The following is an 18,525-nucleotide window of genomic DNA, read 5'->3' as shown; positions in this document are numbered from 1 at the left end:
GGAATATGACTCTCTGTGCTAAATTTATTTATCAGCTATATTTACGAGTTCCATTTCAGATTAAGATTTTGAAGATATGAACATGTTAACAACTTTTATTAGCAAAGAAAACACCCTGAGTGTGTGACTGTCCCCTGAGCTTTTCAACTCAGGGATAATAAGTAAGCGTATTGTCCGTGTTAATGTAAGATCGGGTTAAGCAACTTCACACTGTGCGTCACAGGGTCAGTGAACGCCAGCACCCAGCCAGTTCAAAGCTTGTGTACAATATAAATGGTTTTCCTGAGGCGTCTTCCTCTGGTAAACAGGATATAAGCATTGAAAAACAAGAGTTACCCTGACTGTCGGTGTCCCATGACCTGATCACCTGAATGTTTACATGTTAGGTCTTCCAAGTCTTTCAAATATGTGTGTGTAAGTCGCTGCACAGCCAATGGGTGTTTGAGCAAAAGTGTAATACACAGAATGCGTGCGTTCATAAGGGCCATTTCGCTAAGGAACCTTCCAAACCGAGTGAAATGACCCGGGAGTATTTCAGCTGCCAACATTATAAGAATTCTCTAAATGATAAGGAAATGAGCTTCAATGATCCCTTACTTATCTCCTTTAGCATTGGAATCGTCACATGATCGGCTGATTTCATCTCTCTTACTTCTGTCCAGTCAGGAGTCAAAGTGATTAGCAAATCTCATCAGAACTAAATACAAATATATTCCACCAACTTTGGGATGTGCACAAAATTCTCCCCACATATATTCCATACATTATTTCAACATTTCCCACCATTTTCTGTTTTGATGTTTCTTCCTGTGAATAAGAGTTGATTAAATATTTTATCTGTATAAACTGAAAACATCTTTTCTCAGGACGTGTCTGCTTTGGACAGGAAACTTTATTAGTACTGTCAGTGCACAGCCTGCAGCACGGAGTACCGGATTTTTTGTTTATTTATTTTTTTAAATGCAGAATGCAAGTGCAGTCTGATTTTCTCTACACTGTGCTTCTCCTTTCCTAACTCCTTACGGTTTCTCCTTCTCATCTTTCCTTGACTTGTGACGTTTTCCATCAGGGTCAAGGAGGTAGTGGTTAGGAAGGGAGTTTATTTGGAACATCCAAACGCATCCCAGGAGTCAGTGAACTTCATGAGTGTCTGAACTCTGCCTGAACCCGTGGTAGTGAATGTAAGCTGCACTGAGTTTGTGTCAGCCTGTCCCTCACACACATGAATTGCTTGTTTCCCCCTCAGAACATGTGCAGTGTAAACACACATGACGAGAGGACTCTGAGCTCAGCCTGTATCGAACTTTGGATTTGCATTCTGTTAAAAAAACACGTAGCGACACCGGAGGTCATGTGCTGTCCCTACACTGCCCCTGCTGTTCATGGGCGTATTGCATCTTGCGGATGCTTAGCGTTCATTATGGGAGTTGTACAATGAAAGCCCCAAATGGACGTGGAATACGCTAGGCAGCTATTACACATAGTTGAAACCAAGTATATGACCGGCTATAGGAAACTGCTGCATGTGGAACTAGCAAGCTGTGTCTGCTAGTTACTGTGCAATATTACTTATGCAATTACTATGACACAGATAAAAAAAATCATGGTAATGGTTAGCTAAAAAAGGGAATTTTAAAATCTGTTTTAAAATGTAGCTTTAGGGAGTCACTGCATGTGGTATTTGTGAGGCTTTTCTGTTTTTTCTTGAGGGAGTAGCTCTGTGATTGCATTTTCTCAGCAATATTCCTGTATGGTCCTCCAAAGGGGATCGGGAACGAGGCGTTCAGCAGTCATCACCAAACCATTTCTTGCACATCAGCTGCTCGATGAAAAGCAGCAACTTAATAGTTCTAAAAATTGTGGCCTGATTTCAACGAGCGCTCACTTTCAATGTGAAGGTTATCCAGCTTTTTCTGTTACCGATGCAAGAAAGGGATGAACTGCCCAGCATCCCCGAGAGCGGTTATAAAGAATAATACAGACTTTTAGGCGAAAGAATAATTAAAATGAAGAGAACTCACGATGCTACTTGCAACACATTGAAAGGTCTGTGAGCAGGCAAGAAAATATAGATTGCATCATCACACACTTTTTGTCTAGTGGCCTTGAATGAACACCATTACCTGTGAGGCAACAACCATTGACAGCTAATAGCTAAGGAGGTGAGTCCATGGGTGACCCGAGTGTCCTCAGTTGCTTCAGTGTGAGGACTGGACACTGTGGACGTTTTTAGACAGATGACTCCTGATACAGTAAACGCTGGTGAATATTATGAGCATAGACGAAACCAGGTTACAATGACGTACATTGGTGCTACTGTTTTATAGTAATGAGAGCTGTAAATGTTGTTCTCACCTTTACTGCAAAGTTTCAGTGCTTTCTACAGTATGTATCCCTCATATACATGATTGAAGCATGCATGCATACAAAGTATGATTTTATGTGGGGTGATGGGAGTGCTTTTAGTGGAGCGGGTGGCCATACAGCTTCTCAGTCGCTGGTGTAAATACTGTAGAGTGGTCTACTAGTGCTACTCAGGCGTTTGTTTCTGAAATCAATCAGGTGGGACGAGTGTTTGAGGCTGTTTGCCTCGGTCACGATGCTAATGCAAATTACTGCTCGCTGCAGGAGAGGGGGGGTTTATGCTGCTGTTCTTGTTCTCTCTGGTTTCATTGCACACAAGGGGGAAGAAAACCCAGCCTGGTGCTTCAATATGGAGAATATGAACAAAGAGAGAAAAAGTAGAGGTTTAAAGTAACACATTCGAACTGAGGAGAAACAAGGTATTGTGTTACATTCATTATCTTTTGATTATTTGATATTTAATGATGAAATATAATGAAATGCTGTAGTTGCAGCACAGGTGAGTGAGTTTTTTTGTTGTAACTTAGACAGTTGGGTGAGGTTCAGTGGATTTTAAAGAGCACTTCTTTCATAAGGCATAAACTCTGTCACAAATCAGGAGCTTGGGCTGTCACATTTTCAACAAATCAAGTTTGAACATATTTAACATAACTTTCAGGTCATTTGAATATATATATTTGAAGTCTCTCCACACAAGTCGGATGAGGATGAACAATTAACGTTGCTCCACCTGTCTGTGGTGCATCCTCCGCCGCCTCACTTCTGTGGAAAGAGTCTCACCTATGTTAGTTACTTAGCCATCGGCTCACATTACTGATAGGTCCAGAGGGCATGCTTAACTGTTTGAGATGAACAGCTCATTACATTTTGACAAAATGAACTTTTCCCCCTTATTCAAATGAAAGTTCAAATTTTAAATGAACCGTGATAGCCCTTTCAGTGGCTGCCCCCTTCATAGGGTCCCTCAGAAGCTGCCTGCCTGGGCCACTGGTCTACAGAGAATTTCAGTGATAGGCTTTACGAGCTTGTCCTACACATACCACTGTTGCTTAAGAACAGAGCTGCAGTTGTTCACAACGAGAACGTGTTATTGCCCCCTGGTTTTTTACATGTGTACTGTTGGCCTGATACTAAAATTCACATGTTTGCATTGGATGTTCTGGTCTCATCTCTTGGATTATCTCCTTGATAAACAGTTTGTCACCAAAGCACAATCAAACCTAGGATATGAAGCCTGAGAAGGATCCGCCCCTCAGCCTAGGACTAGCCTTGTTGAAGCACTATGACACCGTCTTCAAGTGCAATGGGAAACAGCAATACTCACAGATGGCTATACAAATTGCCTTCATTCAACCCAGAAGAAGTGATGTCACAGACATTTCAGATGAGGGTAATAAATATTGGGAGCAACTTTAACACAGTCTACCAGAGTGATCCTGCAGTTTGCAGTCTGAATGTTTATTTGACAAGAGAGATGTCTTTCTCCCGGTGGTGTTCTGTCACTCTGTTTGGAGAAGCCCTAGGGGTTAATGTTCATACTGTGAGGTAATGAATGAATGGACCTTACAGTAAGATTTTTTATCATCCATATATAGTGACAACAGTGTAAATGTTGGCCAATCGGAGTCAAGAAATGTTTAACAGCAATGCTGTTGTAAAGCCAATCCACCAGATGGCACTGCCAAATTTATGTCAACTATTAAGTGTGTTTAGCTAAAAGGAATAAGAAAAATATAGCACCAGCTATTATTATTGTCATTGGATTTTTGAAAGGTTCTGATATCAATCTTCAAAATCCTCTCTTATGCAGTCAAACCTGGACTGAGCAAGCCAGCAACAGGAAACACCTGCATCAGTTGTGTTGCATAGGTTTTAGCTTGAGCACATGGTAGAGAGATTGAGATTGACTGAAGTTTAACAGAGTCTGCTCTTACTTGTTACACTTTTCCATTTTCTTTTATCCCCGAGCACTAAAAAACACACACAAAAGAAATATATCCACTTCATGGTGGCAGAAGAGGAAAGTCAGTGGGTCATCAAAGTCTCTAGGACTCATCCTCTGAATATATCATTGTTGTAGGAATCTGGACGAAAGCACTCGACCAACGTTGCCATTCGCACTGCTTCTAGCATGCTCGCGCCAATGAACCAAAGCCAATAGCCAAAGAACAAATTCTCAGGCCTTATGTTCTTTTAAATACTTAATACGTGACAATTCTTGATTATTTGTTAGATTTTTTTCCGACTTGTGTACTTACATTATCCAAAACGCTTTAAACAATGTTCAAACCTAAATCCCCAATTTCATTCAAGTTAACAGGATGCTTAATTTTGGTTGCTTCTAACTGAATCATACCCGCTTTACCGGTGGTTTACGTCGGCCTCTACCAGGACTTTCAGAGAGAATGGTAAAGAGAAAACACACTGTCAGCATGTTATAAACTGGTCGGCTGTTTTTTCCTGTCACTCTATTGAATTGGTCACTAGTAATGGATCATGATTGTTCACTGATGTTTGATGCACATTCTGGGAGATTAAAGCGACCCAAGATGATTATGGGGGTGACGACAACAAAACCCATGATCCCATGCTGCTTCCTGTCATCAAATTAGGTATTTGGATGTTTTGATTGAAAGACCCCTAGTGGCTGAAGTTACATATTGTAAGTTTCATAAAAACCCAGCAGTAAAACATAAAAAAAACCTTATAAAATGTCCCAGGATCTAAAATAAATAGGAATTTAAACTGCTTGCTGCTAAAACTTTTATTCCACAAAAAACATCCCATCAATATACCATCTGTCAATGTGTCTTGAGTTCAGAATTGTTTGCATAGGTACAAAGTATAAAGCCGTAACTGGTGTAGGTCTTCAATCATTTGAAAGGATTCATGTCATATATCATGAGATAATCAAGTCTATCCCATTTATATATCATAACATCTTAGGAGAAGTTACCCGTTTGTATAACAGTGACCAGGAACACCTAGAAACCTCGAGCAGGACCAGGTTCAGGGTGAATGAATAATGAACAACATTGTGTTAAAATTAATATTGAACATTGAATCATGTAATTACAACAAAAAAGTAACTAACAACACATTTGTATAATTAACACCAGTTAATTGTTTTAGAGTTGGAATCACTGAACTAGTGAAAAAATCTTGAAATATTGTCAAAAATGTCCAAAATAACAACTCCAGTCAAAATGCTGTTTGTGTCCACATAGTAAAACATGTGGAAAGAAAACACACAACACTTGGAACATTTAGGAAAATGATCAGGTTCACAGACGCTGTTTAAATCACTGGGTCACTCACATAATAGAACAGCATTTTTGTATTCCTTAAACTGCAAGAAGTAAGTGAAGATTCAAAAGTTACCGAAGAACATAACGGTGATGACTGATGTATTTTCTAGGATTCCACCTGTCAGCTACTGTGGTGGCAGTGGTTTGAAGGTCGAGTCCAACTGTGCCAATGACTCTAAATATGAAAAGTATTGTCTCTATTAAGGTGGATTGGTTCCAATATTCTGTTCCAGATCATATTCAGAATGCTTTGGGCTTTTGTGATGTTATGATTGCTGTGCACAGTAGAGCTTCGAAGGCCAGATGAGAGATGAGAGTTGATGCTGAACTGGACGCAGCTGTGGAGGGAACTTTCTCAGGAAGCGTCCGCGAGGCCATCATTCATGCTTGCGGCGCTGACTCCTCTCCTGATAGATCTGCTCGGTGAATGGTCTGTAAATACAGAAGAACAAACATGTACTGGGATTATAAATCAGAGACTGGATCGCCGTACCACTCTGTGCCAGGAGCGTGTGTGTGTGTTAGACCGTGAGGGAGCTGGTTGTATGTTTATCTGACAGAAAATTGCTGCATGTTCCTCCACTCTGTAGCACTCGAGTGCACAAACACTTTTGCACCACTGACTCCCGTATCAAACAACCAGCTTAGCCAGCAAACAGCAGCTCTGCTCCTGAGGTGTATTCAAGGAAATCTGGAAGATAACATCTCTGAGAGAAAAAGGATTGATAGAAACCAAGTAGACGGAGACATCAGGGATTGATTTTTCTGCTGATGGTGCCAGGGTGTCAGATGCAATCTTTTCTATTAAAGTAAATACTTTACAGTGTCTTGCTCAAAATATTATAGGAAGAGACTATTGCAGTTCTATCTGTCTGTCTGTCTGTCTACTGTATCTATCGGCTTGGGCGCATCACTGTAAGTTGAAGTAAGTTGCTGTAGTGGATAAAACGTAACCTCCTTATTGATGGAGGTTATAAAATTAAATGTGGTCAGAACATCCATATGTAAAAGCCATGTGCTGATATTTGCTCCATCGCTTTCTTCTTAAACAGCAGACACTGTCTCCAGGAGGTTTCAGAAATCTTGAAAATGTAGGTGAAGGTTTTTCTTATGTTCCATTTTATCTCTAAATATAATAGGAAGAATAATTGGAACTCATTCACAGACTATGCTTTGGTGATGAAAGGAAAAACATCAGAAGACTTAAGTTGAATTTAAACTAAATTCAATATAAACTAGAAGGGCGTTCTGAGAGTGCATACCACCTTCAAGGCTTATGCCATGTCAAAGCCAATAATTATTGACTCTGTGGAAGCCCACTGAATTCCAATTTGTTCTGACACAGTTTGGTAATGAACGAAAAAAAAATGTTTACAATTTTCATAAGAACATAGGAGATCTCTAGCTCTATGCTTGGCTCTCCTGCTACATTGTACAGCTGTGTGCACGGCTATTTGCTGTTCACCATCCACGCAGAGAGTCAGATCTCATACCTGTATCTGCAACTAGCATTAAATGCATTTGAATAACTTCTCTTTCACTCTTTAGTCGGTGCACCTGTCGCTTGGAATCTAGTGTGAGTTAGAGCTACCTGATTGTGTGCCGAGATTGAGGAAAGTGAAAAAAATGTTTTCCTGGATCCACTACTTTATTTGGAGGCACTCCCAATTGGTATAGGTACTTCCTTTAACCATATCTTGTTCTTCCGCATAGTTTCATGGAAATTGGTGGAGTAGTTTTTGCATAATCCTGCTAATGCAGATGAAGAATCCTTCTTAATATAATGGAAAGATCCGTCCCCCTCAAACACCATGGTGACCAGAAGCCAGTCTTTCAGATTATAGGATGTAAGAGCAGATGGGAAAGTTATACAAATCAGTATTAGGTGTAAGCCTTCACCACCCAATGTCACTTTAAGAACCCCCAAAAAAAGCTGGGGGGCATTGTCGGAAATCATTCAACATCTATTTCCCTTCACTGCTCGGTTCCTGCTTCCATCCCTCTGGTGACTTTACCTCTTACAGTCACCGTGTGAGTTGATATCCGACTAGACACCTCGCTATCCTCGCATAGTTTAACTAAATGAGATCATTCGGAATCTTTGCCAGAGACACAGACAAAAATAGCCAATGAATCTTTACCCAGTCACAGTGTGGGGTAAAATATGGCACCTGCCGTTCCTTCAATTCACAGGTTCGGGCTAAATGACACAATTGTGGATCGGCGCTGCTGGAGATCTCGCCAGTGACACATACACCTGTGCACTCATTCACAGTGTGTGTGTGTGTGTGTGTTAATGTGTGACATTTTCAGAAGAGCATGCTTATGACACCAACGAGGCTAACCTCTAAAAAAGGCATTAGTCCTTTTCAGGACTAATGCCTTTTTTCGATCAATCCATTCATTTGGAATTTATGCTGAAAGACTCGACTACACAAAAGTGGCTGAACCTTTATCCTTCTGGGCTATTTTTGTAGCAGCAGACATATTTGTGAGAAGATGTGAATAAAATAACCTTCAGGGTTTACAGGAGGAGGAATAAAAAGGGGCTCAGATCGCTAAACACAAATTTCCCCTGTGACAGCATGTGTCCATTCTTTGGTTATTATTCTGTAAATTTAGGTCAATCATCTTGTGACTTAATCAATTTGTCATTTTTGATAATTTGACTAAAGGCTACTCGTCAAGATGGGTTATTGTGAGGGAGTTCTCAACAATAATAAAGCAGTTAGAATTTTGTACAGACACGTGCATCTATAAATTGCACATTTTAGCTCATTTGCTGCCATGTGACAGTTTTCTCACATATGTAATGCAAAAGTTACACATGTACATGCACACACACACACACACACACAAAAGATGAGTAACTGCGCACACCAGCTGCTTCTATGCATCTAATCTGTGACTGGCTTATGCGCTAGCAGCATGTCTGTGTATTTGTCTGTGTGTATGTGGGTGTGTGTACTTCTCTGCGCATGTGTCTGTTCAGACAGATGTCAAGAAGTAGGTCGACCATTTTTGTAATTTTTTGTTTTTGGGATCTTATACCAATGAAATTGGTCTTTTTAATGGACCATTGAGGCTTTTAATATATGATATAAAAGAAAAAGAACAAGGAAGACAGACCACCTCTTTTTACCCAAATTTTGCAGAACAAATAAATGTTGTCCTGAATAAATGGAGATGACATGTCATTGTCCTACCAAAATGGCCTGGTTACGTTGCGCTAGAGTGACATGTCCCCATTCACCTGTGTAGATAGTTGACCTGCATACTGTCTGTGTCACAAAAGAACTATGAATGGATTAGCTCTCATTTTATACAACAGGACGGATATTTAATGTAGTGTCCTAATCACTACATCCATAATAAGGCCAGAAGAAGCCATAGGTGTTTTTTTTTTACATTTTTACCAATTAAATTTGCAGTTATTCAATCCGTAAATTATGGATCTTAAAGAAAGATGTACATATACATGCTGCTTGATTGAATAAAAGAGAACTGTTGAACTATGGGTGGGGGGGATTAATTTGAATGAGTTACGTCCTAGTTTTTTATGCGATGAAAGAAAATAACATGAAATAGGAGTAAAATAGAATAGTCCTAAATTGTTCTTTATCGTGTCCCCTTCAGGCTGTGTGTGCCTGACCAGGTCAGGGCCGAGGAAAACCCACATGTAACTGATTTAAAGAAAGACTCACCCCTCAAATCTTAATGCCACCTTGTACACCACAGCGACGATGGCAGTCAGGACGAGTCCAACAGGACTGGCACCACTGGAGAGAACCAAAAAGAACAGAGGAAGGAATTATACATTTTGAGTCGAGCTCATTGTTTACTGACATGAAGTGCGTTGTGAAATATATGATGTGGGGGCAACAGAACATAGATGGCAGAGCTTGGATTCAAATAAAAAAAACAGTATCTTTGTGTCTCATTCTTTTTCTCCTTATGGACTAATTCAAATTGTTTGATAAGTCAGCAGAGTCACAGACTAATTAATACATTAAAAGATCATTTTAAAATGACCATTTAAAATTTCAAAAGATTTAAAACTGTACTTTAATAGTTTTTACCCTGTAGTTTAATCCATGTGTAGCAAAGTAAACAAACACAACATATTGACCTACATTTACCTGACTAGATGTGGCACAGTGACATGGATTGTATTAAAGGTTCGGTGTGTAAAGTGAAAGGGATCTTTTGTCAGAATATAAAATAATCCTAGTGAATTGTACAAATCGTTGTTTTCTTCACTGAAGAATGGGCATTTTATATTTGCCGCTCTACGGAGGCCGACATGTTTTTTTACAGCAGCCCAAACTGGACAATTAAACACCTTTTGAGAGTTTACGACACCTGAAGGTTACCACAGGTTCTCTCTCATGTAAGGAAGTGGAGAGAGAGGTGAGGGGTGTTCAGATGCATCATGCAGATTCACCACTAGACATCACTAAATTCTACACAGTGAACTTTTAAGGGAAAAAACACACACAAAAACACTTTCATAACTAAGCATTGCATTGAATTGAATTGAATTGAATAACGGACGTACGGCAGTGAACATAATTAGGTAAAAAACCTGTGAATGCTGCTCTACAATCCCTCTTCAAGTAGCGCAGCGGTGTGAGTAACAGCTTTTAATTGTAATTACTGGAGATTGACACCACATTTTCCACATATACTCTGCAGGGGTCTAATATCTGGCCCCACCACCTTTCAAAGCTTGCAGTCGTGACAACAAAGTAATCAGAGCAACAGCACATTGTAGGGCATCTTAACATGACTAACATGACGGCTGATGAGGCTTACAAAACAGACTTCACTGACCCAGTTCAGACGACTGTAATGGAGGCACCAGGATAAAGAGAGAAAACAAAATTCCGGCCAAAGCCATTGCTTATCTATGATTTTCCATTGGAAAGAGGTCAAAGGCCACCACACAGGATATTGTAGATACTTATTTATGGTTCAATGACATTTGAAGAACGACTTGTATTGTAAATGTATGTTATATAGGTTGCATGTGCATTAAGTGTGGGTGTTCTGGAAGGAACCGGTACAGAAATCCATGGTTCCCCGAAAATGACACACCAAGAGACGTCCTCTGTGTCGGAGGCTGACTCCTCCTCACTCCTCCGCTTTACACTTTAATAATAATCCCTGATCACTTGTTATTAGGACAGGTACAGGACTGACGTTTACTTGTGTCTGTTTGATTCGCTCTAGAGTTCATGAGACACGTGTTTAAACCTGAGACACAACACGAGGTGTAACGTGACGCACAAAGTCAGGACATCAGTGTTAACGTGAGCGGAAAGATCTGGAGGCATGATCCGACATCATTGATTAATAACTTAATACATGTGATTATCGGTTTGTTGGTGAAGAGGGAAGTTCCTCCTGCAGTTTGCAACTTAACTTAGGGTTTTATTTTCATTGTTGAAGTAGAAGCTCGCCCCGTTTATTCAGGAACATAAATATGAATTAAGTTTAATGATTAGAAGACATCAGAGGAGCAGAGTCACCTGTCGACCTGCAGAGGAAAGCGCCTCAGTGCAGTGGCGCTGCTAAGGGGGGCCAGGTGGGGCCACCTTGATACTTTTGTTTGTTAGCCTGCACTTGTTACGTTAAAAAAAAGAATTGTGTCTTAAAGGTCCAGTGTCTAAGATTTAGGTTACAGGGATCTATTCACAGCAATTTAATATAAAATAATCCTAGTGATGTTTTCACGAGTGTGTTTCAACTAATTAATACAAATTTGTTTTATCTACCCTAGAATTGGCTTTTTTATTGAAATACTTTATATTTAAATGATTTGGGGAAGGGGGGGGGTCCTCTTTATGGAGGCTGCCATGTTTCTTGTTGTAGCCAAGACTGGACAACCGTTTGAGTTTTTATGAAGACTGAAGGTTACTACAGGTTCTCTTTCATGTTTGTAAGGAGAGGATGAGGTGAGGGGGTGTTCAGCTGCAACACGTTATGTCACTAAATTCTATACACTGCAAATTGAACACTCCACAGCTCAGTTCACACAACCTTTTGCTCTCCACACAACACATAAACCTGGTCACGAAACAACATGAAGTGATGAATGGTTTTGGCACTTCCCTGCGACTTCTTTCAATTCGCTTAACTGCCTTGACCTCTCTGGAGATCAACAGAGCCAAACAACAAACAGGGCTGCAGCCAGGCCGTGGTTTTCTGACCACAGATCTACAATTTGAGGTCAGTAGTCTTTAATTAAACATTTGGTCAATTTGTACAATTTGCCTTTACAAAGTGAAAGGTTCCACCACTTCGCATTCTTACATGTTGGATGCTCCTCTAACACATCTTCATCTATAATGTTGATGGCAGGAAGATGGGAGCCCAATTGTTGGGAGCCCCTTTTCCTCGAGACTAAGGATTTCCGTGTCAGGTTCGGTAACAGCTGTGATTACAGTCAGTTCACAGCTTTCCTCGATCTGACACGCAATGATGGCTTCGTCGAGACCCGCCGATCCTGACACACGTACGTGAATCTGACATGATGATGAGTCAGTAGACCTTGTGTGGTTATCTATATTTACCAGTGACCTACATTTACAAACTGTCATGATTATAAATAGCAACACCAAAATTGGTCACTGACTTGGGCGCGTTAAACTGGAACATTATCGGCATCTAACAGAGAAACTCAGCGCTACCGTGAACTGGAAACGAAAACCAGTTTTTAATTCTCCCCCTTTTGCTGATTCTGTTTGTGCTTGACTCGAACATGAAGAAGAGGAGTATTTCTTCTAAGAAATTCATGACACACATTTTTTTTTTGTATGTCAAGTGACTGTTTTTTGAAAATTCAATGTCAAACCATTTGTTAAGATATGCTGATCCATCAAGTGAACCTGTGTCAATGCTAATTTATGATTTATTTATTAGAATAGTGATTTTATTTTCGGTTTTGTGCATCTGTCCAGGTCACACATTTCCCAGTGTGCATGCTGATATAAAATCTGTATCTGAAATCTTTGTCTTTGCACATGAATATGTGTGTTTCCATGTGTGCTTATATGCTGGCAGTGTGGAAAACGTAATGTTTGGACATGGGGAAAGATAATCATATTTATTTGTTCAGTCAGTCAGCTTTAAGCTTCCAGCATGCGAGGGCCTCTTCCCTTATAAAGTGCCGCTCCAATCGTTAATCGTTATTCTCACTCAGACTTTTTACATGCTTGTTTTTACAGCATGAAAAGCAATTTTCCCTAAAACGATTCTCACAGCGATTCAGTTACATTTTCATATTCTGCTGGATTTAAATAAATAGATTCATAGTCACTTTGCAAGTTATCATACTTTTGAGCATTTGACCCGCAGCTATGGGTCCTGAATACACCATGTTTGAAGGGGTGTTTAAAGGGCCAGATGGCCACTACCCCGAGATCACATCGAGAAATGGGACAACACTACCCCTTCACAGCCACATGGAAAACAAAGGGTGAATTGGGCCAGGCATTGATTCCCTCACTGAATGGGAAGAAGTGGAAGTGTGCAAGCCATGATAACAAATCCGAAATATAATTATAATCCATACCTGATGAAGACTTGAAAAGGCTAAGCAGTCATATGTTGTCCCCATGTCAATGTGAGTGACATATTTTGTACATGGCACCACTTTGGAAAATTGACCCCTTTTCCATGTGCGTCATGCTTATGACATGTTTTGCAGGGATATGTGGGTCATATGCTTTTTTCTTGTGTCCATTGATAGGTAGCGTTCAACCGTTGAGAAGCACTTATCGAGTTCATACCTACTGATCCAGAAACAAAAAGATACACTCCATTCCTACAACCGTCAGACTGTTATACAAACTCACTTGTCGAGCACTTTACAAAACAAACACTTGTTGCAGCTCAAATATATGTTGTACATGGGGCTGACTAATATAGCTGAACCAGGGTTAAGATGCTAATAATAATGTTATATAGAGTTCGGGGATGGACAGTGAAGACTGTGAGATCGACCGATAGATCACAATCGATGGGTTGGCGACCACTGCTCTAGAGTCATCAAGCTTCTAGAAGGAAAACCTTTGGAAACACTGCTGGCTCTGTTTAAGTTTTGGACACCATGACGCAGAAACCCATGTTCACGTCCTAAATGTTTTGCTTTGCTGATTTGTCATGCTCCAGTCATGTGACTCTCCTGCTGCAGAGAACAAAAGGGTTTCAGCGTCGACTACCAGGGGTTAGAGCAACATTGTTAAAGAATAACAAGCGTTGCTGAAACTGAAGGTCGGTAACAGTTCCACCTAGTTATATGCTCAAGCAAAGAAATCAGCGCTCTCCTTCGAGTCACTATTATTGCTCCTTATTTGAAGTATTTTCTGGGACTACAAACCAACTGGATTAAAGAAAATCTGCTTCCTGTTTACACAAGCTATAATAGTATCGGTAATACTTTAACATCAACACCATCTGAGCAGGTATTCTCCACCGTGGGTGTCACAGTTAACAGACTGCACTCCAGACCGAGCCCTCAACAAGTGAACATGTTGCTCTTCCTGAATAGAAATATGCAGAAAAAGCTTTTTGCGAAGCATGGAAAAGGGTCTAGCCTATAATTGAGGGTTAAATATCGTGATTGACCAGTGAACATGAGCACATTTTACTATCATGCACATTGAGTGACTGAGCACTCGTCACGGCTGCAGGAAGCTGCACAGCATGAGCAAAAAGTTCTGATGCCTGCCTGACCAAGACACTAAAAACCCAAAGGAAGTTTTGATGGTCCACTGGGACGATGAGGTGTCTGGACAGACTGGTCTGTGTGTGTTTGTGTGTGTTAGAGTGAGTGAAGGTGCGTGATGAGTAAATCCTAATTTTATGCCGTTTATACTTCTTATTAAAACAAAAACATTGCATTGGTATTTAATATGGTATTCAACATTTGATTCTTGTTGGTTAATGGTTAATAATCAGTTAAGAGTGTCTGTAATCTTTAATCAGTGCAAGGTGTTGATTATATAACCTGTATGTAATAATACATTTAAACAGGCATTCTCATTAAGATTATCTATTTTTTAGAGAGAAAAAATTAGTTCGATAGTTATAATAATTTAAAAAAACTGAAATTGCAAATAGTTTTAAATCAAAAAAATTTCAATGTTACATAAAGTGATAAAAACAAATCCTGGATTTGCCCTGTTGACTGTAGATTTAACTGATCAGATGCGAAGGAAAATAGAAATGTTTACAATCCCAAATTGCGGCCTTATTATGGGAGCACATCAGATGCAGTATTCTAGCAGCAGTGTCAAGGGGCGTGTGGCGTCCGACACCATGTGCTTTGAGAACACATTTTCAAAATACCTCTTAATCACAACAAAAGTTGAAGTGGAAATATGCTGGTGTTACAGTATACGATTACACAATTCAGTGCCGCAAAACAAAAACACGAAGGCAACAGCTTCGACACCGGTGTTGCAAATATACCCATGAATATATGCTTTGTCTGGAAGCTTTCATGAGATGTATTTCACAGCTTTAGTCCCTCAGGGGTTGCAGTGTCCACATATACGCAATATAGTATCAGCAACAGCACGTACCGCAGAGCTGGGAGTGGAGCTACCAGATTGATTTTGCCCAGAGCAGAGAGTGACCTTTTTAAAGTCAGAGCGTCATTGTTCTCTCTCGCTCAAAGATACGGCTCCATCCCACAAGCTCAGCACATGATAATGGTCCATGATAATAACTGAAGGGCATCCTTCAACCCACAGTTGGTGATAAGAAAACTGAAGTGACAGAACTGGATGGGGGGGTCTTTCCCAAGTGTGAGAAAAGTGCAAACAGACAGGGACAGATATTTGAAATTGCTTTTTGCCGTCGATCCTTAAGATTGCACATGCACATGCAAAACACAAACACGTGTTAGTACTACAATATAAAGTACTGAAAAAGTGTCAGGAACCTCATGAATTCCAAAAGTAATATATCCCAATAATTTACTCTAATTGAAATATAGACCCTTTCACAGACAGAAGTGTATCTGTGTTTGTTTGCTGACATAAACACTTAAAAACCCCCAATGTGTCTTGATTCTGTTCCTGTCTGGAACCTTTGAAGAGACCTCAGAATTTCTTATTTGATTTCTGACTAATTGTGATTCATTATTTAATGGGACTCGCTGTCTTTGCTTTTTATTTTGGATTTATATTGTTGTTTGCTACAGGGCTGGACCCAAATATAGACACAGCAAGGGCACAAAACAAGGCAGGCTGTGCAGACAACAGTACACAGGAAACCGGTTCCAGTGATCACATTTGTCGAGGCCAAATTGAAGCAGTTGACTACTAAAACCGAATTGTGAAGCTTCTGTATGATAGTCCCAGAACTTGAGGGATAGATAACGGTATTTTAGATATGCTTTAAGATAGAGGATTTCACATTGCTTGCGTATGCACACACACACACCTACACACACACACACACACGTCATCTCTCGCAGTGCACAGACCAAGTGAAAAGCACGGATAATGGAACACAGGTGAAACACATATGAACTGGGTCACAGGAAACAGGAATAAGAGAGGAAGTAAGGTTTTTTCAAGGCCACACATTTCCAATAGCTACACAGAAGCACTCAAGGCCCATGGAAAAAACATTTGCTGTGTGCACACACTGAAAAAACCCTGATGGCCTGAGTTCATAACCACTTGTAAACTCCTGCAAAAACCTTTGCAGTGACCAGCTGCATTTTTTTATTCTTTCTTTTACAATCACATTTTTGCATTCTTCTCTCATCATCTGCTTCACATATGTAATTCTACTGGTGCATGGAACGTTTTTTGCAGTGATTGATGTTTTTCTTTGAATGTAATATTCATTCTACTAAATCCGGTTTAGCAACAGTCAGGAAATGTATTTTAGGTCTACTCCCGCTGTCCTTTTTACATTTCGGGGGGCAGTGCTTCATACAAAAATACATGATGCATATCCACAAAATGGAATGGCATCAAGCAGCAATTTCAGCTCCCATATTATTTATTTTGCAGCACGAGTGTTGCTCGTGTTCATGTAAGTGCATCTGCTAATGTGTGTCGGCTAATCTCGCGCTCCGGCCACAGAGAGAGGCGAGTAAGTGGCCTAATGTGTGGGAGAGATTGTCTAGCACAGAAAAGAGCTTGGAGAAGCGTGGCGGGTGTCGGCTCTCGTTCTCCAGCTTTGAGCTGAGAGGAGAATGTGTTCTTTGTGTGTGGCTGAGGATGTGAACAAAGTGCTCTGAGTCCAAGTAAAACATGACCTGGAGAGTTTTAGAGCTTTTACATTCACAGCACCAAAACCTAAAATCTCGAATCGTCTATGTGAGTGAAGTCAGAAAACTTGTTACTAAACTCGTGTAATATAATTCATACATTGCATGTCGGCTATTTCAGGCCTGTTAAGAACAATACAAACTTTCCAAAGAAGAAGTGATTCTGTAAATGTTGTTGCCATGACCGAGATCAGCACCTTCTGTCAATGTCTGTGTCAGTCTGTTGTAAAATTATCACAATGACCTTACAGGGCAGATATTTTTAGGCACAGGCTGCTGGTTGTCGACCTCTTCTGTGGGTTATATGAGGGAGAAAATCTGTTTGGTCTGCGGAGTGACTGCTGTCATGCTGCCCTAACCCCACGGTCTGCTCCAGAGTGACGGTCACATGTTTATACAACATTTATTAATATTATATGTGTCACGTCACGTGTCAAAATCACCCATAACTCAGCACTGCACTCCCTCGGGCAATGTACAATACTGTCAATGCTTTCACATGAAGACAGACATATTGGTGTTTATGGAATAAGTAGGCAGATAATTTGCCCTCCACTGCAAAAATAAATCAATCAATCTTAATTTGTAGAGCACTTTTCATGTGATGTAAAGTGCTGTGCAAAAAGTGTTGCTGTACAACAAAGGGCTTTGTTAAGTAAAAGAAATAAAGACAATACATCCCACCTCCACCCACCCCCATCTACACAGTGCAGAGCAATGCCAACTGGAACTGAGGACATAAATAACATATTATTGGTGTCATGGTTGAGGATAATAACACTAATAACCGATGAAAGAAAAAAAAAGGATCAACTCCAAGTCATCTGTTATCAGAGCAAATAGCTAAAAAAATTATCTCGTCAGACTGTATAATTGCACATAATCGTGCAGAGAGTGGCTCTTTTATAATGGATTGTCCTATCATTTTTCGGAGAAAAATGTTTTCTGGGTTTTCGATCGACTGCTGAAGGAGATAACTGGCTTTTCAATAATCCCACTAATTTACCTGTCTGCTGTTTGGTGCTGGGCAGGCTGGGTTCAGGGGGTTTATCAGGAGATGTATTACTCAAAACAGCTCCTTGTTGTGGTTGAAAAAAGAAGATGAGTGGTGGAACTGAACCAGAACAGAAAAGGTTGTGGCCTGGAAAATAAACTGATTAGAAAGATGCTCTTTACAGAGCTGAGTGAAACTGCAATGATTATTCTCTGAGGATTCGTCACTCACTTCACAAAATAAGTCGCAGTCCAGGATCCGAAGATTCCATGAAAAATAATGCTTGTGACTGCCAACTGATGGAGTCATAAAGAGAACTCCATCACATCAGAGCGAACACTTATATAATTGAGTCAAAAGCTTACAGAAGCTGTAAGTAAGAGCAATTTGAGAATCAACAATTCAAGCAAGGGTTTCATGAATGTGGAGCCACAGGTGGACTAATGCATCAATTGTGGCACCGTCCTTTTTCACTTGGCCCTGTCTCCCTATATTAAAACATTTGCTCATTTGATTATTATTTAAATTCTGATTATTTAATATTATGGTGATGATCTGGTTTT

General features: G+C 40.2%; 1 protein-coding gene across 1 annotated transcript in view; it reads right to left on the bottom strand.

Moving 5' to 3' along the window:
* Positions 1–5,113: 5,113 nt before the first annotated feature.
* The window catches only part of pemt (phosphatidylethanolamine N-methyltransferase), a 60,041-nt gene continuing 46,629 nt past the window's right edge, over positions 5,114–18,525 (bottom strand). The window contains exons 6-7 of the mRNA XM_061095003.1: positions 9,377–9,451; positions 5,114–6,104 (exon numbers count right to left, since the gene is read on the bottom strand). Coding sequence (XP_060950986.1) covers positions 6,050–6,104; positions 9,377–9,451 — 130 coding nt within the window. The 3' untranslated portion in view covers positions 5,114–6,049. The remainder of the gene's footprint in view (positions 6,105–9,376; positions 9,452–18,525) is intronic.

This window comes from Limanda limanda, chromosome 21 (genome assembly GCF_963576545.1).
Source record: "Limanda limanda chromosome 21, fLimLim1.1, whole genome shotgun sequence".
Classification (NCBI taxonomy): Eukaryota; Metazoa; Chordata; class Actinopteri; order Pleuronectiformes; family Pleuronectidae; genus Limanda; species Limanda limanda.
The sequence above is the reverse complement of the archived record's forward strand: the minus strand, read 5'-3'. Positions and strand labels throughout refer to the sequence as shown.